This window comes from Eutrigla gurnardus (assembly GCF_963514095.1).
Source record: "Eutrigla gurnardus genome assembly, chromosome: 11".
In the NCBI taxonomy this organism is placed as follows: domain Eukaryota; kingdom Metazoa; phylum Chordata; class Actinopteri; order Perciformes; family Triglidae; genus Eutrigla; species Eutrigla gurnardus.
In genome coordinates this window covers 12533157-12559734 of record NC_139925.1, presented here as the reverse complement: position 1 = coordinate 12559734, position 26578 = coordinate 12533157, and the positions used below count along the sequence as shown (strand labels likewise).

The window sequence follows — 26578 nt, the reverse complement described above, 5'->3', positions numbered from 1 at the left end:
AGGTAACTGCCACAACACGCGCATCTGAATCCACAGATCATCTGGCATTTCTGAAGTATAACAGCGTGATGGTAGGCGAATCATGCACATAGCAAAAAGAAGGACTAAGTACATTGCACCCACTACTCTTTATTCATTTGGTCATAGGCTATTGCGCCAAATCCATAGCACTCCTATGCTTGAATAAATCAATTGAATACCCATAAAAACTGGACCACTAAAACCATTGAACTAAAACTGTCCCTCAATGAGGAACTATACCTATACAATTTAAATCCAAATATTATAGCATAGTATTTAAGCAAGAGCACAAAAAAATGCAAAGTCAGAGTGCGCTGTACTCCTGCTTGGATTGCCTTGTATATATGTTGTTGATGATGCAACACACAATTCATTCCTTTTGCCTAACCATACAATTCTGTGATAGAATTTGCAACCCTGATAATTCTGTGATACCCTGAGAAATACTTTTTCAATATTTTTCCACTCGATCTACATGATGTAGTTTTCATTTCAAATAGTCATCATCATATATTCTGACTCGTGATTCCACGACAGCAGTCAGTAGGCTTGCCTTGTTACCCAGACAGACCCTGCAGTAGATGACAAGTGTGAAAAAGAAAAGCGAAGAGCACATAGAGACGCCCTAGTAGATGGTGTGGTACAGCTTGCTCTTTCTGTGTGTAGGTCTGTGTTAACTGACAAGATATAAAGGGATTAACTGTAGCCTACAACAGCTGGCTGGAGAGGACAGATAAACTTCAATCAGTGTGCTTTATCAGGAGTTGGTGTTTACTTGTATGTGTGTGTGTGTGGAGACAGCATCCAGGAGCATTTCGTGGGTGGGGCTAAGGTGGTGTGCAGAAACTTGTGCATGAGGAGGAGAGCTGGCTAGACTGGAATTGGATACGATCGATAGCACAGACAGGACGAGATGGCTAAGGAAGAATTATGGTGTCCGGAGCAGGAGATTTGCCAGAGCTTAATGTGGTATCAATGAGGATTCACTGCAGATCATATAATACGTTGCTATAGATGGTGCGTGGAGTTTCATGGAGGGCAGAGTGTCTCTACTTTTGATGGAGACAAGCATGAAATCCCACAAGTTGTTGCTACAAGAAAGTCAGAAGTTCAGAATATCCTGTCAAACAGATTTTGTTGTTTATTAACTAAAACTTTAGAGATTGCTCTTAATATGTTCAAAATGAAAAGATAATGTCTGTTGTATCCAGAAACTATAAAGGAGCTAAAATATGATTAAGTAAAAGCATAAACGAGCAAACAGTATATTGGCTGCCCCGAAGAATGAACTTCCAAGTGTTGATACATTTGATATATTTAGTAAATTCCACATCATCTTAATGCGCTCCGGCTCTTTTAACTCTCAGTGAGGTCCTCATTCCCCTGGGGTCTTCTTGAGCCCCTTTCAGACGAGCATGTTTTGTTTTTTTGATGAGCTATGAAAACATCAGTAACTACTAGCTGACTTTTTAAAATCCTAAGAAAATGGCATGGCAAGTCATTCAGAAAAGTTCTTGGTAATTTCCAGTTTTTTTCTGCATACCATACCAGCTAGAAACACTGTAATTAAACACACTAAACAAGCCTTTTCACTGCAGATTTAATGGTGAATAGAGAGTAACAGGGATTGCATGAGGCAAATTAAACAGGATCTTCCTGCTGCTTATATCCCTCACAATCTTATTTGATTATCTCACATCCCCATCAATTCAAGAGGGAGGATGTATTGTATGCCCCAGTGTGCATGATGCATCAGGCTCAATTCATAATGAATGACCCAACATTCAATTAAAAACACTCTATTCATCACTAGCTATGATCTAAACTTGTTAGTATGGTCTTGATGCCTCTGTCTGACTGCGTGATCATGTCTCGACCGTCTCTATGTCTGAGTCTTTAATTCTCCAGCCTCTTTGAGATACATGAGCAGCAGCGGTTAAAAGCATTTATCGAGCTGTAGACAGGAGAAGTATGGAGAAAATGGAGACTGGGGAGCTATGAGAAAGTTGTGGGAACGACTGCCAGTAGCAGCTTATAAAGCATAGTATTATAAGCTGTGGTGCCGCAAGCATAAATTGTGATGCTCCGAAGTGGCCTTTAGAGGGGGGAATAAATCACTCTCGGCCGACATCCAAAGTGGACACGTGTGACGCTCGGAATAGCAATAGTAACCAATTGCTCACAATTTGTAACCAACCATAATTTGTAGTGATTTGTATTGAAACACAGACGATTGAAACCGTAATTTCACCAAAACCTTCAGTAATGCATGATTGATTCAATTTCTCGCCAATGATTTTGTGGTCTGCAGACCAATCACGAGATATTGCCAAGTCAACTTTTCATGTGTTTGAAAAATCTTTTTCTGATTTCCACTATTTCATTTTTTTGTGGGCAAGTAATGAGTATTTTGGCATTTTAAAAATGTACCGTATACTATACATCCTGTCAAGCATAGCAACAGATTCCATTAGATTTGTAATTTTAATTAAAGGATGCATTCAGATTTCAACGACTGCATTTAATCTTCACGACACATTGATGTGCCATGGATCAGGGTTTGTCTTGCAAATATTTAAAGGAACAAAATGTTACATAACATTGATTACTCAGCATATAAACAGCTGTTTCTCTTAAAATGTCCCAACAACTATAATAATCTAATTTGTTTATTTTCGCGCTTCATAAATGGTTTCATGAAAGGGCTTTCTCCTGTACAGTTTAAACTTATTGATACCAACTGTCAGAAGTCCTAACCTCATTGCGATTTAATAATCTTGCTGAAACCTTAAACCTGCGACAAAGCCTCAAATACCAAATGTTTTTTTTTTTATATTTCTAGTGTCGGATTGTTCATGGGAACTCTATCAGCAATTCACTAGGTCTGTGGTTTACCATTTGTGGTAAGTGAATATGTTGTATTTAAAGACTTTGAGACATGGATGAACCTTAACTTGTGTACCACAGGAATCTCAAAACACCAGAGTCCCAGAGAGCAAGTCATGGGAACCACTCTGTCTTTTACTGTATGTATGAGAGGTGGTTGGTGGAAATCTTTGCTAAGTTAATGCAAATATTGATGGTGCATTTACTTTGTTTGAGGTCCACAGACCAAAAGTGCTCTAAAAGGCTATTTGTGAAGTAAAAGGAAAGGTTTATAGTGCTGTTAACGGTGTGCTTAAAAAGGAGAAGATACGCTGAATGCTGATATCAGACCAACTTTAGGAGCACACCACATTTATAAGCTTGTGTGCATATTAACCACACGGTGTAATTTGCAGAAGCCACTCATATTTCTATCACTGTATGTGTTTTGTTTGACTCCAGGGGATGATTTAATGATATCCTGATATGAAAGGCTGTAATTCATGATGAACTCCATTCAATATTGTTGTGCCGCCCATACCTCCAAGGCATAATTTCCTTTCGTATAATTGTCATGTTCTCGTTCCCATTATGAGTGAAGGAGATCGTTGATGGTGTGGGGATAATATCTTTTGATGTACATTTTTTTTTTCACATGCTCTTGTTCTCCTTTGTGCTGTTAAACAGAGATGAATCTTTTTTGTTTTAAATCTGCTATACTATAGCACTATTTCACTGCTTTTTTTTATCTGTCTTTCTTTCGTAGCGACAGAAAGAGAGACGCATACTTTCCAAATAATATGCATGAGTTTTGGCATTTGATTCCTCCTGCAGAATAATTGCTTTCATGCGCACATGATTCCATTTTCAGTCCTAATAACATTATTGGCCACGTCTGCTTACACACTAGTGACATTTAAGGTGATACAGTATTTGTAGCAATTGGCACAACAAACACAAGTAAAATGTCTTGTACTAAAATATGGTCTGTCAGTTGTCAAAGATTATAAATGAAGTTTGATGGGCTGTGATGTGAGCCTTAGAGGGATGCCTTCATGTTACAAACATTAATATTTGCCCTGTCACTGAGTGACACTCTCTTTTCTATACCTAAGTCACACGGTCAATCAGTGTTTCAAGCCTTTTAAGTATAACGCATGACTACTCAAACCATGAGAGATGATATCTGGTACTTGACTGATAGATTTCAATACTTAATAGTTAATACTAATGGCATGTAGAAAATGCATCAGCTGTGTTGTCACAAATGTACAATGTAAACTCACAGGTTGTCACAGTGTGATATTTGCTGTAAAAGAGACTGCACAATAGATTTTTTTTGCATGATTTAATGACAATCTATCACTATTGTAGAAGCACACAACACGTTAAAACACCAAAGCAAAACATGTCACATTTCACATTTTCCAAAAATTCAATAAATATATATTTTTAATGTAGTATTAACAGTGAAGGGAGCCTTCATATAGATGTTTTTGAAATGCATACATAAAAATCTTATTCATAAACCCCTCCTGTCCCTTTTACAAAGGGTCTTTTTGAAAGACCTCCTGAAGTCATTATTGAATATAGTGTATATAACAGGATTCAGTGAACTATTGCAGTAACCAAACCAGAAGAACATTTTGAACAATGTCTCTGGGACACAGCAGGTGTCACACACAGCGGTGAGCGTGTATGTGAAAAAAAAGGGGAACCAGCAGAGAACAAACACTCCCATGACCACAGCCAGAACAAACGTGAAGCGCCGCTCTCTGTACTGCCTCCCTTTCCACTTGCTCAATCTAACACAGGGCTGCCCCTCTGGCGTTGAAGAGATTTCTCCAGGCTTCACCTGAGCCATTTTGGTTGTTCTCACACCCCTCTTCTTCTTCAGGGAACATAGGATGGTTTCAGTTCCATCAGACGAGGAGGGTTCTTCCTCTGCGTCTAGTCCGTTGATCTCCCTGCCGTCCCCCTCCCCCTCCTCCCTCCCTTCTCCGTCTTTTCTTTCCAGGAGGTCTGAACCACACTTTATGCCTTCTGGATTGCCATGTTCTCTCTGCCTTTTGCCTGGCTGTGCTCTAGTTCTTTTCTTGGCAATCTGGTATATTCGAACATACACCATAATCATAATGACACAGGGTGCAAAGAAAGAGGCAGTGCTGGAGAATATGATGTACCATTTCTCCTCGTTAATTTTACACATGGGGCTGTCTTCTTTTCCCTCGTCCTTTTTCATGGTGATAAGTGGAGGGAATGAAATGATGGCTGCCAGTACCCAAACTATGAAGACTGTGCATTTAATCCTGCGGGGTGTCCTTCTCAGATTGTACTCAATTGCTTGAGAGATGGACCAGTATCTGTCCAGGCTGATGGCACACAGGTGAACGATGGATGAGGTGCAGAAGAGCACATCCAAAGCCAGGTAGATTTCACACCACACTTTACCAAAGTACCAGTAACCCATCAGTTCATTCGCTAAAGAGAATGGCATCACTAAGGTGGCGACCAGGATGTCTGCACATGCCAGAGAGACTAAAAACAAGTTCTGGGGTGCTCTCAGGGCTCGGCTTGTGATCACAGCAATGACTACCATGACATTGCCAAACACAGTTAGCAGGAAGAGGATACCCACCATGATTGTTAAAAGCACAGAGGTCTGCACATTATAAGGGTGCCTGCCGGACAATGTCTCATTTCCGCTGGTGAAGTTAAGACAACCCATCAGGATGAGCTGCGGTCTCAATGATGTTGTCTATACAGTGCTCCTTTAGAAGGTTTGGAAGCCGTGCTTGCCAGCAGTCTATCAATAGCATCCATTCAAGCACAGACCTTCAGAAAATCAAGTATTTTCATTTTCTTCACTGAAAGATTTTGTTGAAAGAAATCTGTGCTTCTTCCTTCCCTGTCAGTGAGAAACCAACAGAGGAAAATTATGAGAAATGTTTCTTTATAATAAAAGAAAAAAAAACATGTTGAAAGAAAGTGAACTTCTTTTCATTCAGTTTCCCACATAGAATTTTTAAATTGATAAAATCTATTCTTAAAAAAACCTTTTTATATCTACCTAACATTTGGAGAAAAAATGTTTATAAGAGACTTACATTGCAGATCATGCTTGCTCAGGGAGATCTTGTCATCTGCTGTGGCTGAAGTGGGGTGGATGTTGTTTTATATGGGCTTGATCTGAGGCTGAGGATCTGCGACGCTGCCTCCACTTCAGTGACATCATGAAGTGGAGGCGGAGTTCATGCGCTACTGTACATTTAAAAGCAATTTGGTGTTGCTCCCAGACCTTGAAACCAGTGGCTGATTATGACTTTAACAATAATTTTGATTTATGGAAGTAATATCTGTAGTTTATTAAATTACAATTGATTAAGAGTACACTCTTATGGTTTTGCGGTTTTACTTTAATGGACAAAATGTTCAGATACATCCTGAAAGAAAACAATAGCTTGAAATAATGAACCTGAATCTGTAGAGAGGATCGGAACCACTTACTGAAGAGATCAGTCACTAGTAGTGCAATAGAATGCAGTACATTTAGAGAATAAAAAAAAACAGTTAGCCCAAATGGACTTTCATGATAACAAAGTAGAATAAATCAAAGGGAATGCAAGGAGGCATTTTCTGTATTTGATACACAAATATAATAATTTAATCACAGTCAATCGCTGTACAAAATAATGCATGTATGACATCTGGAAGAAAGACTTATTGCAATACTGTATGTGTGCCATGTTATAGGATACACCAATGTGACAATATACAATAACAACAACAAAAAAAGAGACATTCTTTAATATTAAAGAAGGAGGTTAAACGTGCTCCAACAGCCTCACAAGGAAGGGTATTTCTCTCCAATGCTCCCAGAAGAGGGCAATCTTGTGTTACGAGAAATTTCAGAGTTGGGGTCCAAAATACACTGGAGCATAGATTATCTTAAAGACAGATATTTAGATGTTGGATGTACTTTTTGATGTTATTCTTACCTATTTTGTTATACGTTTATGTGGACATGATAACTAATGTTATGTCACAAATAAGCTATTTATACATCTACTTCTCCTGTCAGTTTTTATTATTGTGGACATTGTGAACCTTATCGACCATTCCATCTTTTTCCAGACTGTGTTGAATCAGTTCCTAATTAGGGGAAGTTATTCAACAGGATGTGTGTCTGAAATGTTAGTCTTCTAATAAAGTTTGTAGCCTTATATCGGCTTGCTCCAGTTTACTTTGGACCCCAACTCTGAATTTTATCCTGACATTATTAGAAGTATTTGTATGTCCGGAGCACTCCAAATAAAGATTTCCATTAAATTGTTTTACAATGTACCAATGTATGCTGCTATATTTAAAGTAATTTCATGCATGCCAACCAGCATGCATTGCTAGTCATCTACTAGGATTATTTAATTTGGTTTAGAACTCAAGACACATGTTTTATTGGAATGACTTAATGACATTTATTTATTAAGAGTATTAAAATGGTTTAAGCTATATATTAGTCTTAATCTTGTGAGGCATCTATACTACACCAATGTCATCTGACATCCATTGTACAGTACAAAGTCTAGTATGTTTTGTTGCTGCACAGCTTCACTACAACATGTTGTTGTTTGAAGAGAAGCAGCACACTGATTTATCTGATCTATGGCAGTGGCTGCCAAACTTTATTACTTGTAACCGCTTAATACAAAGCCATGTCTACTCGTGACTACGCCTACTTGGGTGTATTTTTGAGTAGTGGGCAGTTCAATATGATTTGATATAATTGATTTTCCCTGTCAGATTGTTTCAATTACATACTTTTTAGAGGCCAGTATTATTTCAAGAAAATGCCAATCATTAGAAAAACGTTCTTTTCTCTTAGTCCAGTAATGATTTTATGACCCAATAGATTCATCTTGTGACCCCCTTGGGGCGCCTTGGCCCCCAGTTTGGAAAATCATGTGGGTGGGGGTAATGTTTATATAGTGAAAGGATTGAGGTCAAGATGAAATATGATACTCCTTGAATAGTCCCACAGTAGGGAAATGTACAGTATGTCAGTAGCCTTTCTCTTAATTAAAAAAAAATATATATATATATATTAGCAAAACTTGTATCCCTTTGATCAGACACAAAACCACCAACAATAAGACACTGTAGAGTCCCACGCGTGCAAGTTAATTATAGCCGGAAAATTTCTGTATGGGAAAATGAACGAGCAGACTGAAGATGCTATTGCTATTTATTGTGTGCGTCTGTGGTGCCGCTAGGGACGCTAACGAGCCGCTCTCCTTTGTGCTTGGTCTGGTTATCGCGAGAAGGTGTTTCGCGCACTTCCGGTTGGATAATTGTGTACGGTAGGAAAGAACGCGTCCTGTCGTTCTTTTCAGCTGTCGGTTTGGCAAATCGTCGATTTGAGATTTGGATGTTTGCGGTATTTATAATTCAACAGCATTTAAACCGAGGTAAGATTAACACTGACCGTTTCTTCTTTGTGATTTTCCCCTCGACCGCTCGCTGCTAGCATTAACGTTAGCCGCCGTACGTAAAATGTACGTCGACGAAACAGGGCCGATGGATACTGCTAACAATGTTAGCGTTAACTGGGACCAACGTATATGTTGTGCCATGGCGTTATATCACGTTTCCCTTATACATGTTGAGTTGCTCAGGTTTCACTCATTTCGCATGTGATGTGCTACAGTAACAATTTGTGTCATTCAACTGTTGCTAATCTAAGATAACTCGCTAATTGAACGTGTTTACTTTAGCTTAGCGGACGTGCTAATGCGGCTAACGTTACATTAGTCTAACGTTAGACAACCATTCTAGAAAACGGTCTTGTTTTTGTCAATGTACAGATGTCGGAGGACTTGATGAAACAGTTGAGCAGCTACAAAGCCCAGCTCCAGCAAGTAGAAGTTGCCTTATCTACCGACGAAGATAATGAAGACCTCCTTAAACTGCAGAAAGACTTACAGGTTTGTGTATATGTGATGCATTAATGGAAGTATTTGTCATTGCTGGATTCCTATGCTAGTAAATAATGGCTATTTCAGTTTTATTACCAACTTAATAAGTACGTTTAACCACAACTGAAGCCAATGTTGAAATTAAATGCCACTGAATTTAAATCAGTAAGATGTTTACTTTGTTCCTCTACTGAAATTTTAAATATGGGATTTTTGAATTTGCAACTACAAACGAGTTATTTATTTACTTGCCTGCAATAATCAAATCCTTAGGGCCTGTCTTTGCTTCCATAGCTTTGCATGGTAACATAGTATTGTGAAATATATTTTACATTTTATATTTCAATAATATACACATGCATTTACACGCCAATATGATTTAATAAGATATTTTAGATTCTTTTCTAGAATATTAAAGTGTCAGGTTAGCATTGACGTGGTGTATTTATTTAAGTATTTTCCCACTTCTGTCTAAATTGATAACCCTCAATTATCAGATATGTTAGAGGGCCTCTCCACAATGCTTTAATTGAACTTGCCTACACTATCCATGATCGTTTGATTACATTTCTTCTACAGGAAGTCATTGATTTGACAAAGGACCTCCTGACCTCACAGCCCACTGATAGTACTTCCAGTACCAATGGCTCAGAGACAGTACCCCTGAAGCATTCATGGAAAGTGGGGGATAGCTGTATGGCTGTATGGAATCAGGATGGACAGTGAGTATCACCGGCCTCTGCTCATGAAAACATGATATGCAAATACAAGCCATATATCACTACAAAAAAGAGTAGTGGTTTATTATAGTTAAAACAAATAAACAATAAAGCAACAAACTGCAGCCAAGAGCATAAATAGAAAAAATACCATAAAATGGAAAGGGAACTATATACACATATGCAGCCATATATACACTGTATTAGAGTTATATGTACAATTATACAGTTAGTGGAAATATGTTGTACAAATTGTCCATTGGTGCACACAATTTGGCAGTATAATCATAGGCAGCTGACTGGATGGTGGGTGGGGGAAGGGGGGTTAGAGTGCATGGCAGTCCAGGGCCTTGTTGTTGATTATGCCAGTACACTTTTGTGGTGTAAGGTGTGGTGTCAGCCTCTTGCTGGAGGGAGTTATTAGTTTGTCTTTGGTCCATCTCATTGTTTGTAATTTGTATGTAACTTAGGACAACGGTATCTTACTAAATTTTGTAGGTTAATAAGTGCATTTTGTGAGATGGAGCGATTATTTTGCTACTTCTTTTTAACACAATGTGAAAAAAACGGTTTGTGGCTAGTAATGGCACAGTAGCTGCTGCGTTACCGAAAAAAGCATTGTTAATGACTGTTTTTCTCCATTGGTGGCATTTACTTAAGTACAAATTTGAGTTTTTTTCTTGAATAGTTTAATCTATTGCCACTTAATACCTCACACCTCAGTGGAAAACATTGTGCTTTAGTCTTTTATCTGACAGCTTCAGTTACTAGTTACTTTTCAGATTTAGATTAATATAAAATAAAATCAATACATATATTATACATTTTATTATATTACTAGAGGTATATCAGTCCCCAGGGGAAAATTCACAAGCTACCGCACAGGATAAAAAGGAATATATAAAGTAGATTTAAATAAATTAAAATGAGATCCACCGGTACCAGCTACAACATTAAATTGAATAATAAATGCATTATTAATTATAATGCAATACTTTAATATATAATATGTAATAAAACATATCAGAACAAGATTTATAGAACATTATAAACTGTGCTGGTGTGATGTCGTTCAATGCGTGTACTGGCACATCCTTGTGTGTGTGCTAAACCAAAATGTCTAAGTGTGTATCACCATAAAGACAGTATAGTAAAATCCATGTTGTAGTCGAACGTGAACCCAGTGACAAAACCAGTATACCGCCAGCCCCTATTGTCCATATCATATCTTCGCTTTCAGAGAGATGGTTAGAAAACACTACAAGGAACAACTTTTCAGGTCTGAAGGGTTTCAATATTTGCCCTAGCCAACTGCACCACCAAGATGTTCTGGGAATGTTGTTTTTTTACTGGAGACAAAGACTTTAAACAAACAGTATATTTTGTTTCTCAATGCATTAGGGCTGTTGGAGTTAACTTCGGGAATCTAATATAATTTGAATAGTAAAAAAAACAGTACTATTCGAATGCTGAAATTAGTCAGGCGTAGTTTTAAGAACTGGTCATTTGATTCGGTCTCTGGTTCGCCACAGGCGGGCCGACATTATCCATTTACTGCAAAGACTACGGCTGGGAGTGCTGCTATTACTGTCGTCGTTCAGGATCGTTAAAAAAGCACCAGAAACACAACCGTAACGGGACAGGTGCTTCTCAGCGTCAATAATAGGTGTATTATTGCGGTGGCAAAAGGCGCAGTGAAACATTTTGGGTGCACCTAAATTATGTGCTGGTGCACCTAAATGAAAAAAGTTAGTCACACCAGTGCAACCAATGTAAAAAGTTAGTGTGGAGCCCTGCCCAAAGAAGTGCATAGACAAGCAGCTGTAATTTCCGTTACACCAGTGTTTGGCTTTAAGAGAAACAAAAGTCAGTTTGTGGGTGGAAATGTATGTATTTTACACCAATTGTTGTTGTTGTTTAAACTCAATCAAATCAATCACATTGCAATATGTATTTGTTTAAACATTGCTTATTAAGTAGAGCTTGAGTGTTTTGCTCATACTCACCTGCTTACAGACGTGATTCTTTGGCAGGGTGTATGAAGCTGAGATTGAGGAGATAGACCGGGAGAACGGCACTGCAGCGGTTACCTTCGCTGGGTATGGGAATGCTGAAGTGATTCCTCTTCAGAACCTCAAAGAAGCCGAGGAGGGAAAACGTTCTAACGAGGATGGGAAGCCAAAATCAAGGTACGAACAAAAACACTTGTGTGTCATTAATGTGCGTACACATAGACCTTTGCTTACATCCTGCTTATGAACATTTAAAGTAAAGTATTGGGATTCACGTTTCACTGTGCAAGTGCCACCTATTTTTTTTTAATTTGCCATCTTTTTGTCTCGCATAGACTGTGGTCTAGTGAGTGGTGTATTATTCAGAAAACAATGCTACCCCGCTGCTCTCATATTGCCTTGTAATTATATGGGTGAATTTGATGAAGTTAGCTTTCCTTTCAAGGTAGCTGCACAGTACAGCCCAAATAGACAAATGGACCATTTCCAGGCCTGGTTGATCAAGTAAATCACATCCTGATTATTGATTGATGTATACATTTTAGTTGTTTCCAGAACCCTGAGAATGTTTCCTGTATATTATCAAACTATTAACCAAAATCAGTTTCTGTTCTTTTTGAGTTAACATGAACACAAATAGTTCCTCTTGACTCTTATTTCTCTGTGATTTAAACAATAAGCAGCCTGTTACTTTCTACACAAAGAAAGATCATTTAGATGCACATACTACAGAATGAGCACTAATATGTACCCCTTTTTTCCTAAATAGAAATGATTAATAGTACAACACAATAATTCAGGTTATATTATACTATTCAAGGATCATTTAATGTCATTATGCAACACAGTGATGCTCAATGAAATGCAGTTATAGCCTATTTGATACAAGAAAAACATCACCACAAAACTAAAACAGCAGTGCTTTCCCGTCGTACATTTTTTTATTTGCATCAGGATAGGGTTGCACGGTATACCGGTACTAATTTGGTACCGGGGTACTGAGGCATTTAAAACGGTACCATATTGCATTTGGACGGGACCGGTACTTGCAGCGCCGCCGGCAGCGCCCGCAACAGCGCAGCGAACTCGCCACGTGACGTCACCGCGTTGTAACTACAGCTGAGAGGACGAGGAGCGAGCCGCAGTTTGGGGAGATAAAAAGAAAAAGCAAGCAAGCCGGAGGAAACCGCTAGCAAGTTAGCAAGCAGCGTGGACTGGGGCAACAAACGGAGCAGGAGGAAAGCTTGGAGAGAGCGAGCGAGAGTGCGCGAGCGAGAGAGCGCGAGCGAGAGAGCGCGAGCGAGCGAAGCACGGAGAGGAGAATGGCTGCTGCGACCGTCACCACGCTGCAACTTGCGGACAAACCAGCGCCGCGAAGTGCGATATGGTCGTACTTTAGCTTAAAACAAATGCGCAAGGCGAGGCAGTTAACGCCGATGCACCACTGTGTAAACGGTGTTTAAAACATGCATGGCTAACGGCGAAAACACCTCCGACTTAGCCAAACACTTAAAGGACCAGCACCCAGACCTGTACACTGAGCTCAGGGAACGACAGGTCATTTACTCAGGAAAAAAGACACATTCAGTGCTAAAAGCAAGCGCCACCGCCCTTCACTCTTAACAAAAGTAGCTCTGGAAGAAAAAAAATAGAGCTGGTTTATTTATATTATTATATTTTATATTATATTATTGTATTTATATTTAAACATTTTTTAAATTGTGTGCATTAGAAAAGCTTGTCTTTGTGGTATTTTATTTTGTTTGCTGATTAATATGTTATTGTTCTAAGATTTTCTATTAAAATAAAGTCAGTAATGACATTTTTTGCGTTCACTTTTTATTTGAAAAAGTATCGAAAAGTACCGAAACACATGTTGGTACCGGTACCGGTACCAAAATGTTGGTATCGTGACAACACTACATCAGGATGAATGCAAGCAACAAAAACAATTATCTGGGCGGATGACATGGCCAGAAAGCAAAGCACCATTGATTGAATCAGAGAGTCCATCTCTCAGCCCACTGGAGTCCTGCACTCTGTCCTGCGGTTCACCGATCACGTGCACTTTGATCCTGGATCAAGATGGAGCCAGTTGTTTGTAAAAATGTGGGCAATGTGTAATCAACTTCTGTTGCTGGGTTAGCCTGAAGTCTTAGTTGGTCCATCTAATTTTCCTGTGACCGAACATCAGACGGCCAGGAGTAGGCAGGTTGCACATGAGCCATCCCCCATGCTTCCTTTTTTGGTTTTGAGGAGTTAATTCTATCATACCATAAGTGCTCCAGTAATAAACACGGAAATACAAAGTTGTGGTGAAATTCATGGGGCTACAGATACAGACCTACAGTTTGTTCATGGTGATATGGTTCAATTGATGCAGTTTTCTATGAAGTCATACCGTATGTTGGTCTCAGCTAAAAAATGTTCACATTTGTTCAGGTTTGATTGTATTTAAACATGAACAGAATTTAAGTGTTTCTCTCCCTTTTCTTTCTAGGAAAGAGCAGATAGCAGAGCAGAGAGAGTATAAGAAGAAGAAAGCACAGAAGAAGGTACTGAGGATGAAGGAATTGGAGCAAGAGAGGGAGGAACAAAAGTCAAAGTGGCAACAGTTCAACAACAAAGCCTACTCAAAGAACAAGAAAGGACAGGTACTTTTTTTAACTTTTTTTTCTTAAGGCCTTATTTTATTGGAGTGCTATGGTGCATTGAGCAAAAACGGACAGTGATTTACTGTGGACGTCTCCATCCTTTTTGATTTCGATCATCAAAATTTAGAAAATCAATCAATATAATGTGGGGAAAAAATAAAGCTAAAAAAAAATCTGAATAATGGCAGACATCAGAAGCAGATTTTGATCCATTCCCCACTAGCTCATCTACCCCATGTCCTTCACATGCTTTGCATACTGCACCGTAGTACATGACTGTATGTGTATTTTATATAGTAATGGTTAACTAATAATCCATTGTTATATATATTTTACATCATTAATTAAACTATTTTTTTTTTCTTCTAGGTAAAGAGGAGCATATTTGCATCTCCAGAAAGCGTCAATGGAAAGGTGGGCGTGGGAACATGTGGTATTGCAGACAAACCAATGACCCAGTACCATGACACGTCAAAATACAATGTCAGACATCTAATGCCACAATGACCTGCTATATTCTGTGTATAATAATCCACTGTATACAAGCTGTATCAGTGCTTTCCATTGTGTTTATACAAGATTTATGTTTCCCAAGTAAAGAAAGGAATTGCTTGCACATCATTGTTTGAGATATTGATGTAGTTTCCTTATATATTATGTAGGTACAACAGCAAACAATTCAAATAAGGGAGAAAGGTCACCTGTTACATAAGAACAGGAAGTGATGTTGTAGGAAAGGCATAGTTTTTGATGTTTGTGTCCAGGTTCCACTGAGGCCAAATACCTGCTTAGATTAGTCTAAATATACACCCACAGACTTAGTTTGTAAATTGAAAGTGGGTTTTTAAACACTGACCCATTATTGGGGGGAGTCAGAACGTCAATACTGGTGTTGATTTGACATGGCTTAATTTACATTTTAATTTGTGTATATGACCGTGAAATAAACATTGTTTTGTTTTCAGTTTTTTTTAAAATAATTGCCTCCACTTCATTTTGACTGTTATGTGAGGCCTTCATTGTGGCTCTGTCAGGTCCTGTAGGTGGCAGTAAAGACATGAAGCTTTAATCCAGTGGCATGTTGCAACTGTTAATACAACCCATTTGATGATTCATGTATGTGATACATGTCAGTCTAAACACACACGCACACAAAACAGCATTGATTTATGTCTGGGCGGTAGAGGTTTATTAAGATTTGAGGGACAGTCAGGAACTGTAACAGAGTACTAGCAGGGGACCAGCAGCACATTTTGCAAAAAAGTCACCTTGGATGGCTGATTATGCACAAGAGAAAACATTCTGGGGTGTGCTTTGACATACTTCCTTAACAAGTCTTTTTCATAGTGCATTTTATAGTTTCCCAAACAGGTTGGGGGAGGGGGAAGACCTGTGACAAGGAACTTTGTGCAAGAGTCATATACCCATGTTAAGACACAATTTGGTGGTGATCTCCTTAGGACTTGGACCAGAAAAATGCAGATAAATGGTCATATTGAAATGTCTTATTTGGTTTTATGGATTCCAACTGGTCAGCAGTGCAATTCTTTGTCAAATATCCATTTAATAATTAATGGGAAGTCTCCAAATGTCAAGGATTTGAACTTGGTCTTTTTGTCCTTCAATACATAAAAGATGCAGTATTAAACATTGAAGTATAAACCAAAAGTACAGACATTTTTTTTTAAGACTTGTCAATCCAAAGCACAATACAACATGATAGCTACATTCAATACACATGCACCATAGCTTTTTCAAAATAATTTACAATCCTTTTCAATGCTGAATATTAATTGATGCCACTACTGGAGCACGTGGAAAAAACTAGCAAAATGCAATTTGGTGTTGGACGGACAGAATAGTGCGCTAAACAAAGCCAACGGTAAATATATTATTGAACTAGACACTATTGCTTTCAGCCTTGTGCTCGGACAAGTGCGGGCTAGCTTATTACTGTTTTAAATAAAATTAAATTTGCACAGTGTGAAAGATGTGTCATTCTTTCCAACAAAGTAATCGAGTAAAGCATTAAAAACTTTAGCACTACTTCTGTTTGGGTTCATTTATGTAATTTGATAAACCTAAAATAAAAAATTAAATAGCAAAGGGTTTTTTTTTTTCTTTCAAGCATGACCAAAAACCTAGCTACAGTAAAATTAAATTACCAAAAATAAATACTATAATCATATGCAAAATAAATTAAAATAACAAGGGTGGACTGCACCACCTGTTTGGATACGACTCTCAGTCGAAAACCACAGGGATCCTAAAGTGGAGGTTATCGGAGTATAATATACATTTTAGAATGCAGACATTGTAGCCCTTGCCACTGGCTTGTACACTGACAACAAGTGCCATCTAGATATATCATCCAAAATAAAGTGGCAATGTTATTACAAGGCAAATGGAGCAAACGTTCCCAATGGTGAGCTTCTAGCTGGTATTGGATTTTTAGTGTTTTTGCTGGTTTCAGAGGATCAACTTGACTAAAGGTAGAGTTCCCCCTTCAGTGTTGGACATCGGTGCGTGGGTCGTCTACAGGGTCAGTATTGAGTGCAGGTATGGTTGATTCAAGCTGGTTATGGTTTAAGGGCGATTCGGGTGGTGATTGTTTAAGTCAACTCTGAAAAAAATGAGGAAATTGTGTATATATTGCCAGGGAAGTTAAATTTGAGGCTGTCGTGTAAAATGTTTCAGGCTGATGTAGAGGAGCCCCTTGGCTTTTGGAAGGAGACATTTTAACTTGATTTCGACTGAGTTGAACTTAAGGCTGGTTCTCAGGGTGGAGTAGACGTTTGATTTGTCGGGTAAAGGCGGGACCGAGGTTGGTTCTTCTGAAGACAGTTAACCTAAACTGCAGAGGGAGAATGGAGCTGTCGGCTGGTACTTTGAAGGGCGAGAGCCATAAAAGACTGCAGCTGAAGTAGAAGTATAGGCTGGTGCTTTAAGCAGAGAAGGCCAGTTTTAGACTGCATGTTGAGTAGCCCTCGTCGCTGGCTGTGCTCTGCCGGCTGCTGTGGTCATCCAGGTCACTTGCACCACTGGTGCTCACACTGTCCATTTCTCCATGGGAGAACTCAGTGCTTTCTATGTCAACTTCAATCTCCTCTGCACCAAAAAAAAAAAAAAAAGCAAACGAATACAGATTAATTTTCTGAACCAAATATTTGCAAAAGTTGTGCTTTCAAAAAAAAAGAGAAAAAAAAAGCTTTTTCTCTGATACAAGCTCTGATTGGGATACTGACCTCTGTCAGACTCCGAGCGGTCTGAGTCCATGTGGGAGCCCTGGCTGTCCGTGCGGACCCTCTCCCTGTCTCCATGAGTCTGCAGCTGGGACAGCTGCCTCTGCAGGTGCCTCTGCTCCCTCTCTAAGGTCTCTAGCTGGTGCAGACTCCTCCGGTCCATCTCTTCAAGTTTCTGAATGAGGGAAATGCATTGGAGTTAATGGCGGTGCTGTCATGTAAAGATTATCAAGAAGTTCACTGGGTGGATACAATGTGCCACATTTGGTATTTGATTGTGTAGCATTGAATCTCATATTTAAAACTACACCTACACATAATTAACATTATATGCATAAGAGGATGATGGACTTGTGTGCACTGATGTCATGTGTTAATATTCAAACACACAAGGACAGCGAGTTGCTGGTTGGATTTGAGAGGAATAGCAGGAGTCTCTGTGTGAGGTAGATATCAGTGAACTTTGACCTGGTGCAAAAGACAGAGTCGTTGTTTTACGGGTAGACCAATGAATGTAAAGGTCATCTTGTGCTGCATTTGGCAGGAAAATTCATTCTTTTTCCCTCTTTGCTCTAATTTATTTGTTTAAACTGGGACATTCATTTTGGTTCCTTTCAAACAACACACATGAAGTCCTGAAGATGCACTATGAACCTTGCTAATCAAATCACTTCACACCTATCATCACATATGATCGTGCCATAAAAAATGTATCCATTACATAACATTTTGCATGCGAGCCAGTTAAACCAGATTTACTGGTGGTGGAAGCCACTTCTAAGGTGTTTACACAACTGGATATACCATCACAAGTTGGCTGAATGACACATTCACAAATAGAGATGATGTTTGTCAAATGAATAGTGAGTTGGGATATTCCACAACTTAAAAATCAATTCATTTGGTTAATTTCCTCTATCTGCCTTTTTGATTCTCTAAATCACTGCACCATAAGGGAGATATTTGCATGGAGGCACAGAGGGAGGTGTCTCTCGATCAAAAATGCAGTAACATTTGAATGGTTTGGTACAATAATCAAGTCAGAGTAGACCCTATTCAAGCTTTTCCTGTCACAAGGAAAAGCTGCTTCCTGCAGCCGTGAGCTTCTTGCTGCCTGCACCTGCTCCACCCTTTTACTCTCCTACGCAACCTCTGGTTCCAAAAATACAACGCAGCAGCATTCAAGGGCCACATTTCCTGGACTACAGGCAAGTCCAAAGTCAACAGTTGACATCATGCAGTAGGTGCTATATCCATTGCCCCCGCGGACTCCCACAGACTGGGACCGGCTAGGATTGCTTTCATATTGCAGCCCTCAATTATCCCTCAACTGCTTCCCACTTCTGGAGCATGCACATACTGGGCTCAAGAAAATCCAATATTTCCCCCTAAATCCTGATCTGGCTTAGACTGTAGCCATCAGGGGAGCCAAAGTTTTGAGTCTTGGATGCTTTGATGCTACAGAACCATTTGTGCAGTTCAGACATACTCAGTGGCCCATTCAGGCAGGCAGTTCTAGTTCTAGGGTGGATCTGGTGTCTAAAGACAAATGGCTAGTGTACTGTTCATATCATCCTGTAGTGAGGAAGACATATTACCTAATCAAAGACTCAACAAACCTCAAAACCATAGTCCTAGCAACAGCAACAGCCAAAGGGAGATTTGTTCAAAGGGGCAGAAAAACTGAAATAACCAACCGTGCCCTATCACTAGGGCCACAGTCCAGTTCATCTAATGGTTCTGACTGTATGGACGTGCCTGGGGAAAACTCCTAACTTCTCTGTTTCTGCTCATAGTCAATATCCTTTCTTTCTCCTCTTTTCCTGGTGTTTACACCATGTTAGCTTTGCTTACAAAACAAGTAGGAGCACTGTTTTGTCTTTGTTGAGCTAACACACCAAGGAATGTATAGAATATCAAAGTTCAAATGGATTTCAGGCTAAATATTGAGCTGCCTTTGTAGACAGTGGAGCTGTGCTGTGATCCCACCTCACGGACAGTAAAGAATCACAGCAGCTTGTGCATCGAGAGGAAACCAGAGACTCGGCCACCAAGAGCGAGCGTTAGGAGACGATACAATTTAGTTCTAAAAATAAAAAAAACAGGATAATTCTATTGACTTAGTAAAGCTTTTGTAAACCAACACTATGGATTCACATCGGGTCTCACATAGGCTAGGAGCCTCCTCTTGTACATCAAAGTCATCCTCTGTAGTACTGTGGATCTATATTTTCTGTCAGTTTTTCTTTAGTCGATGGATAAAGAAAAGTCAAAAGAAGCAGCAGGAACAGTATGCAACTATGTTTCCATCATTACTTTTGATGGTGGTACCATACTAGAGGGGCTACCACACCTTGATATGTGCTTTGGCCTTGTTGAGCAGTCCCAACGTGGTGTGCCGACTACAGTCTGGTCCCAGAGGGATGAGGGACTTCAACCTCTCCAAACACAGGCGGAGATGTGCTCGTCTGTGGGAGAAGACGCAATCAAGATGGGCCATTTCTCTTTAGAGACGGCATATATGCAGTAATACGGATTATACAACAATTATACATGACAGAAGGATTCATTTCCAGACTAATGTATTATTATCCTCTACACTGATCCTGATTAAGTCAGATTATAATATTTCCTCCTTATCCAATTTGATTAGTTAAGGCAAATCACTATTTGATTGGTCCTGATCAATTCAAATGATGTTGGGCAAGCATTAATCCATGTGCGGTGAGCAATGTAACAGTTGAGATACATTCAGACACTTGATTTATCTGCTTATCAGTGTTGCTAGTTAGCTACACCATCAGACTCCTTTGCAATTAGTATGGATCTGTCTGGCCCCAGATTTAAAAGCTGCTGAGGTCGGCTCGATACTGTTTCTGATCCACGAGACCACTGGGCCTGTGGTCTGAACGAATGCAGACACTGGCAAAGGACACTCACTCTCTGTTCAAATAATGGAGTAAAATGTAGGTCAAGATGTGATGTCAGCTCTTCTCTCTGCATAGGACACCATTTTGTAATATAAAACAAATATATGGAATAAGCCTCACTCCCAAAGATGCTGTTTTTCTCATCACTCATAATCAAGATTTTCAAACACAAGGCTTGCTTTTGAAGATTTCATTTTTTTTTAGGATAAATGTGTCCTGACGTGTGTGCCCTTCAGAAGCAGAGGCTGCATCATCCTGGAGCAATAGAAGCAAACTGCTGTTAGATTTGCAGCTGAGAATCTCTCAGGAAGGAGCCCCGTTGTCTGGAAACAGACGGTTCACATTTGCTGACGGGGGGAATGTCTGCATGTCCTCCAGGAACACGGCTGCCACTCAGGCTGCATTACACCTCCCTTTTGCCTTGCAAAATGCACACTTCCATCATACACAATAGGTGGATTTCCAAGGTGTTGATAAAACATAGTTTAAATATATTGATATTGATTTATAGGCCTGCAGTGCATCTCGTTCTGAAATGGTATGCACTTATATATGCAAACATGCATGTGGTTTATCAGCTTGAAGCTCCATTTTGAGACAGCTGGCTCTTGACATACAGTAGACTCCCTGTGTACCTCGATTTGCCAAAGCAGTTAAAGTGCTGTGGAGATCCTTTCATTCTATAACATGTATATTTGTAGGTCGTTGAAGTAAGATGGTAATAGAGCTCAAAGACGATAGTCACAACATTTCAATATCTTCATAGTTTTGTGTTTCTTAAGTCTTCACCTTTCATTACTGTTTTTGTCATAATCATAAACACAAATGATCTCTTCAATCTGGTTTTACTCACCTATTCTTTTCCAGTTCGTTGTGTGCTGACCTGTTGAAATGATAAATATGTAAACAAAAGTGTTACACAAATCCAAATGGTGCAAAGTCCAACCAAATCCAACATACCATTGCATTAAACTAGCGCTGCAATGGTGGCGTAATCATGCTATACACTATGCTGATAATATATTCTTAATAACCATTTTACTAATGCTGATTAGATATCAGGGATGTGTACATATATGTTGTAGTCCTTGCATAGATGGTGACAAACATAGCACTCACTTCTGCTGTGTTTAATTTCAGTATCTATATGGAGACATTGACCTACCTATTGTGAATATTGTCCAATTTCCTGTTCTTGAATTTACGCTGTTTCTGTTGGTGCCCAGTCTGGGTTGCGGGGTACGTCGAAGCATAACCATGCTCACATTCTGGTGATGGAAAAGATCAAGAGGATTATAAATATTGTAGCCGTTTCTACAGATGTGCTACAAGGGAAAGGCTTCAGGAGGGTTCGGATTTGCATGATGGCTGCGACCTCATTTGACCTGAATTCAACATGACATTTAAAAGCTTGGCCAGTGGTGACACATTCATGGAGTCAAACAGAAAATAATTAAAACTAGCACAACAGACAGACAAGCGTTCAAATGAAAGGTTCATATCAATAAATATCAACGCATGCATTCTATTTTCTATAAACAGTTTTAGTCTAGTTTTCTTCCTGTATCTTCAAAGACGCCTACAGTTCCCATGAGCTCTCCATCCCAGTAACATACGACGTCAGACGGGTGCCACCGTGTGATTGGCTACCTGCAGTGGCCCTCGTTCTGGGAACATGTGTGCCGACCAATGAAAGCTCTCCGATTTGTTCCATGTGGAAACCATGTGAACAACATACAAGGAAGCAGCAGCTGCTTCTGAAAATGATCGGTGCGCTCCGAATTGTAACCGTTGCGAGGAAATAAACTCTGAATCGTAGTTCGTTTATGCAAGCGAGTCCTTTAATGCAACATTTCTGAGAATAATGCGATATTTAAACGGGATGCGCGCGGAAGGAGCAGCGAGATAGAGATAACTAACCATTACATTGGAAATTAGACGACTCGAACATAATGCATATCTAGGCTACGCGAATTGTTAATGTTCACATATGCAGGCCTACTTAAAATAACGAAAGTGCGTTTATTCAACGCAGGGCTCCCGTAGTCTGCAAAAAAAGAAAAAAAAAGAAGCAGTTTTAAAGGGAGCAGAAGATCATTTAGCTGAAGGCTATTGTTGCAATGCAATCTGTCCCTGGCGATGCAATTTCTTCCTGAATTCAAACATGCAGACACTTGTCCGACCTCGTTGGAATCCGATGCTATTTTTTTTTACAGTTTTTCCCCGATAGCAGGTGAAATATCATTGGCTGCTGTCGTGCCAGCTCATCTGTCCGCTGCGCGTCTTTTGTCGCCTTTCGCCTCTATTGTTGTCTGCTCGGCGCGTTACGTGTTAATACCCCCTTGCTGCCCGTGTTTACTTACTTCCGTTGCTCTTCTCGACATTTTCTATGTAATTTGCCGCATCGAGCAGCACTTGCACGTTCTTCATGAAAGTGCCGATTTGGTCCATTGCGGAACATTTGGAGTATAAAACGTCGCTGAAAGAATAGTCGGACAGTTCCCCGAAATCCTGCTGGTCCATGGACGCATCAGACTCCGACAGAACCTCTTCGGGTTTCAGCTCGCTGTGCTGTCGCATGTACTTTACCATTTTCACTTTAGGCTCTCTTTTTTAGTGAGAGAGGGGGGCTTTGACAAATAAGCAGCGGTGAAATTGCTCTCCTTGTCCCGTCTGTGCACTGAGCCGATGACTGAAATGAACTAGGCTCGATGGAATTGCAGTCCTTAGCCTCAGCCACTTGCCCTACTTGGTGGATAATCCCTCCCACTAACGCATGCACATTGCATTCATTGTCAACTGTGCCATAATAAATCCTCATTATCAATACTGCAGGAGACTAACAAATAACAGGCATAATGTCTGCTTTCATTTCACTTGACATATTCTGAATAATTATGACAAAATATGAGCTGCCTCTCTCGTGCACACAGTCGTGTCTGGATGTATTGGAACAGACTTTTAAAACCTGTGTTCAGGAGGTTTCCCTGTTAGGTGAATGCAATACGTTGATATGATTTAAGAGGCAGTTTTGAGGTTAGTTGTTTCTAATAATCCCATTGTTTCCCCCTAGCTTTGTCTTTTTTAAAGTCTCTTGTTTAACCCTCATCTCCTTCAGGTGTGTTGTATTGTCCTCTGCATCTAAAACAATCCATACATGCATATAGATTCCAATAAAGTATTAAACTAGTGATATTGTGACTAATGCCAGCTTGAGCAAACCCCATCTGCTCAGTGGACAACAGAATATAAATGATGGTGGAAGTAATCTAATCTTTCTTCTTTTCTTTTTTCTTCAGTTTTTATTCAAAAGATAATAATTATAATAACCTTGAAATGTGGTTTACCTTTCGCTTGATTTTCTACTTCTGGTGTCCCCTATGACTGATTAAGAAGTCATTTTTCCCGACACCATGTGGGACGGATGAGAACAGAGGGGAAAGGGCCTGTCTTTACGAGGCTAGCCATGCGTGCAGGGCTGTGTTGTGCCTCTGAGACAATGGGTGCAGATGGCTGGCCCGCTGCAGATGTGGCCAGGCCTGTAACGGACGCCTGTGAGAGAGAGCACACCCTCCCATGGAGTCTATTTCAGCTGCCTGGCAAGGCCTGATAGACACAGACGGCCCCTGATCTGCACACTGAAACAGAGACGCACTCTTTAGTGGTGAAAACATCTTAAATGTGTGAAAAGATGATAAAATTCCAACAAATACGGGCCTGTTTGGAGAATACATGCTCTGCTTATATGCCCTCCCCCATTTGATTAAGGCCGTTGCTATCGGAGCATCTTCCACATAACACCAATGCAAATGTAAAACTCCGAGCTCATCATATCTAGTGCTACCCTTGTGTGGAAAAGGACAGATGAATAGAGTCAGACATGGACGGAGGGGAGCGGGACAGCATTTTACCAGGAAAAGGCTCATCCGTGCTGTGAAGCTTGTGTGCAGGCTGACCGACTGCACAGGCTGCACACTGATAGCCGCTGCATGGAAAGCTGACCCGCTGGTGTAGAATGTGACCCCAACTGGAGTAATCTGAAAAGCCTGAGGATTACACCAGTGGCTCGGCTGTCACAGAGGAGGCAAAGTCACAACGGTGCTGGCACGAGCGCGTGTGTGTTTATGAAAGAATGTGGCACACATCCCACGCATCCCAGACAGCGGGGAGTATAAGGCTTTTGGGATGTTGCTGAAGGGGAATTTTTTTTTAATTAAGAGCTATTTATCGACTTGATGCTGCAATTTCACATGCATGGTGGTCTGTAAGGCGATGCTCTCAGATGACGCATTGTGCAGCAGGAGTCCCCTGTTGTTTTAAAACAATAGATGCACTTTGCCCTGAGGTCAGAGCAGAAGGACACTCCAGCAGGCCAGACGTGTGTCACCTGCTCCGTCCTCTCCTTAGCACTGTCAGGACACGGAAGAGCTCAGTTCTAAGCTTTGTCATCCGCGCATTGAAAGGGATTGTTCAGATAACAAGTTTGGAGCCTGGCAGTAGTCATGTATTGCAGATCAGTGTTTCTCAAACTTTCTTCAATAATGTACTCCCGTTAAATAATATTTTTTAAAGCCTATATATATAAAGCTTACGACAGTGTATTCGGGGGAAAAAAAGAATGAATAAATATTAATAAATGCAGAGCCGGGGGAGCCGGGAATATTCAAAGAAAAGATTAAAGAGGTAAATTTATGAGAGAGAATTCAGACATTCTCTGAGATTAAAGTGACAAATTTGGAATTTTTGTGATTATTAAGTAAAATGTTTATGAGGAGAAAAAGTGAATATTCTCTGAGATTATAGTGATAATTACTGGAGGAAAACACATTTATAAGATCATGAAGTCATAAATGAAGTAGAAAATACTCCTGATGTTGATGTGGCAAATAAACAAGAAAGAAACACTCACAAATTTAAGAAATTATGAAGGTTTTTTTTTTTTAAATAAATATTTCCCCTTTTTCTAATAAATGTATGACTTAATAATCTTAAATTTTTTCCCCCTTAAATTTGCTATTTTGTTTCCCATAGATCTACCCCCATCCCCCGGCTCTGTATTATAAAACTGACAGCATTATGGCTACTTGAACTGTCTTTTTGATTACTCACAATTTAGTGAGAAACATGGGCTTCCTTTTCACGTCCTTCTCTGTTTTCAGCTGTAATGACGCTACATTTCAAGCACAAAGAATGGCCGTAATCATGATGCTATATAGTTTACGTTATATAGTTTGTTGCAGCAAATGACAGCTATCAGCAACTAATGACCTTTAATAATAGGAATATTGAATATAAAATGTGGTTTATTGACCTTACATTTACTTTTTTTTTCTTCTTTTTTTTAAGACCTGTGATGAAGATGATTTTTAGACAAAATCTTATAAAAAGCTGTTTGTATTCTTATTAATTGCCAGTCTTGTTTGTTAGCATAAGACTCATATGTAAATCTAACTTAAAAATAACACGAATAACAAGAATTTGTTCATTTTTATGCTCAATTAAATGCACTACCTTTTGACCTCATCTTCATGTCTGCATGTCATCTGCTAGTGTGTGTTGGGGGCGGTGTAGGTATAGATCCTGTCACTCCCCCAACATGAACACCTGTTGGAGACACCAAATCCTCTCTTTGTCTCCACAGCCCCCTCTCAGTGGATTACCATGACAACGCCCATTCATATCATGGCTGAAGACTGATTATACAGCTTCACACGGTCAATTATCACCGAACAGAGTGCATTGCATTGTTTTAGGAGCACGCTGCTTTTCTTAAAAGGGAAGGCTGTGTAAATAGTTTTCTAGAAGGCTTTATCTTGTGCTTGAGGTGTTGTGTAGTCTCTGAACTGAATATTTCACACACAGCAGACGGAAATGAATGCACAAGTATCCAACAACATAAAAAAACACCTATTCGGGTTTGAAATCGTATTTGAGGATAAGAAACGATAACATCGCATATTTTCCGGTCAATAAGCAAGAGAGCAATAAAACAGTTATGAAAACACATCATAGCTTTTATTACATCGGGTGGAAGGCAATTTTAAAGGACCGACTTTGAGAGAAGGTGACTGTAACGTAAAAGCACCATGGAGAAAACCCAGGCGACACAAAGAGCAATGTAAACAAGGCAGGAAGATCCAAGCACTAGGCACACAAACGACAT

The 26578-nt window shown here is 39.7% G+C and overlaps 2 protein-coding genes and 1 pseudogene across 4 annotated transcripts; 1 reads left to right on the top strand and 2 right to left on the bottom strand.

Moving 5' to 3' along the window:
* Positions 1 to 4274: 4274 nt before the first annotated feature.
* On the bottom strand, positions 4275 to 6024 carry LOC311020813 (alpha-2A adrenergic receptor pseudogene; annotated as a pseudogene). Its single transcript, XR_014599306.1, has 2 exons — positions 5994 to 6024; positions 4275 to 5794 (listed from the first exon to the last, which is right to left on the bottom strand). The product of XR_014599306.1 is annotated as an alpha-2A adrenergic receptor pseudogene (transcript).
* A 2191-nt stretch (positions 6025 to 8215) lies between these two features.
* On the top strand, positions 8216 to 15207 carry smndc1 (survival motor neuron domain containing 1). The gene is made up of 6 exons (XM_084021692.1): positions 8216 to 8351; positions 8748 to 8867; positions 9438 to 9580; positions 11611 to 11766; positions 14090 to 14243; positions 14613 to 15207. The coding sequence occupies exons 2-6, from the start codon at positions 8748 to 8750 to the stop codon at positions 14748 to 14750; spliced, it is 711 nt and encodes a 236-aa protein (XP_083877818.1). The 5' UTR covers positions 8216 to 8351; the 3' UTR covers positions 14751 to 15207.
* Positions 15208 to 15917: 710 nt separating this feature from the next.
* LOC311021237 (max-interacting protein 1-like) lies at positions 15918 to 23051 on the bottom strand. Of its 2 annotated transcripts, XM_084021690.1 has the most exons (6): positions 22779 to 23051; positions 21581 to 21683; positions 21269 to 21298; positions 19839 to 19953; positions 17489 to 17660; positions 15918 to 17351 (listed from the first exon to the last, which is right to left on the bottom strand). In XM_084021690.1, the coding sequence occupies exons 1-6, from the start codon at positions 23005 to 23007 to the stop codon at positions 17188 to 17190; spliced, it is 813 nt and encodes a 270-aa protein (XP_083877816.1). In that variant the 5' UTR covers positions 23008 to 23051; the 3' UTR covers positions 15918 to 17187. The 2 variants fall into 2 exon arrangements, with proteins under 2 accessions (XP_083877816.1, XP_083877817.1); XM_084021691.1 differs by lacking the exon at positions 21269 to 21298.
* Positions 23052 to 26578: the final 3527 nt, after the last annotated feature.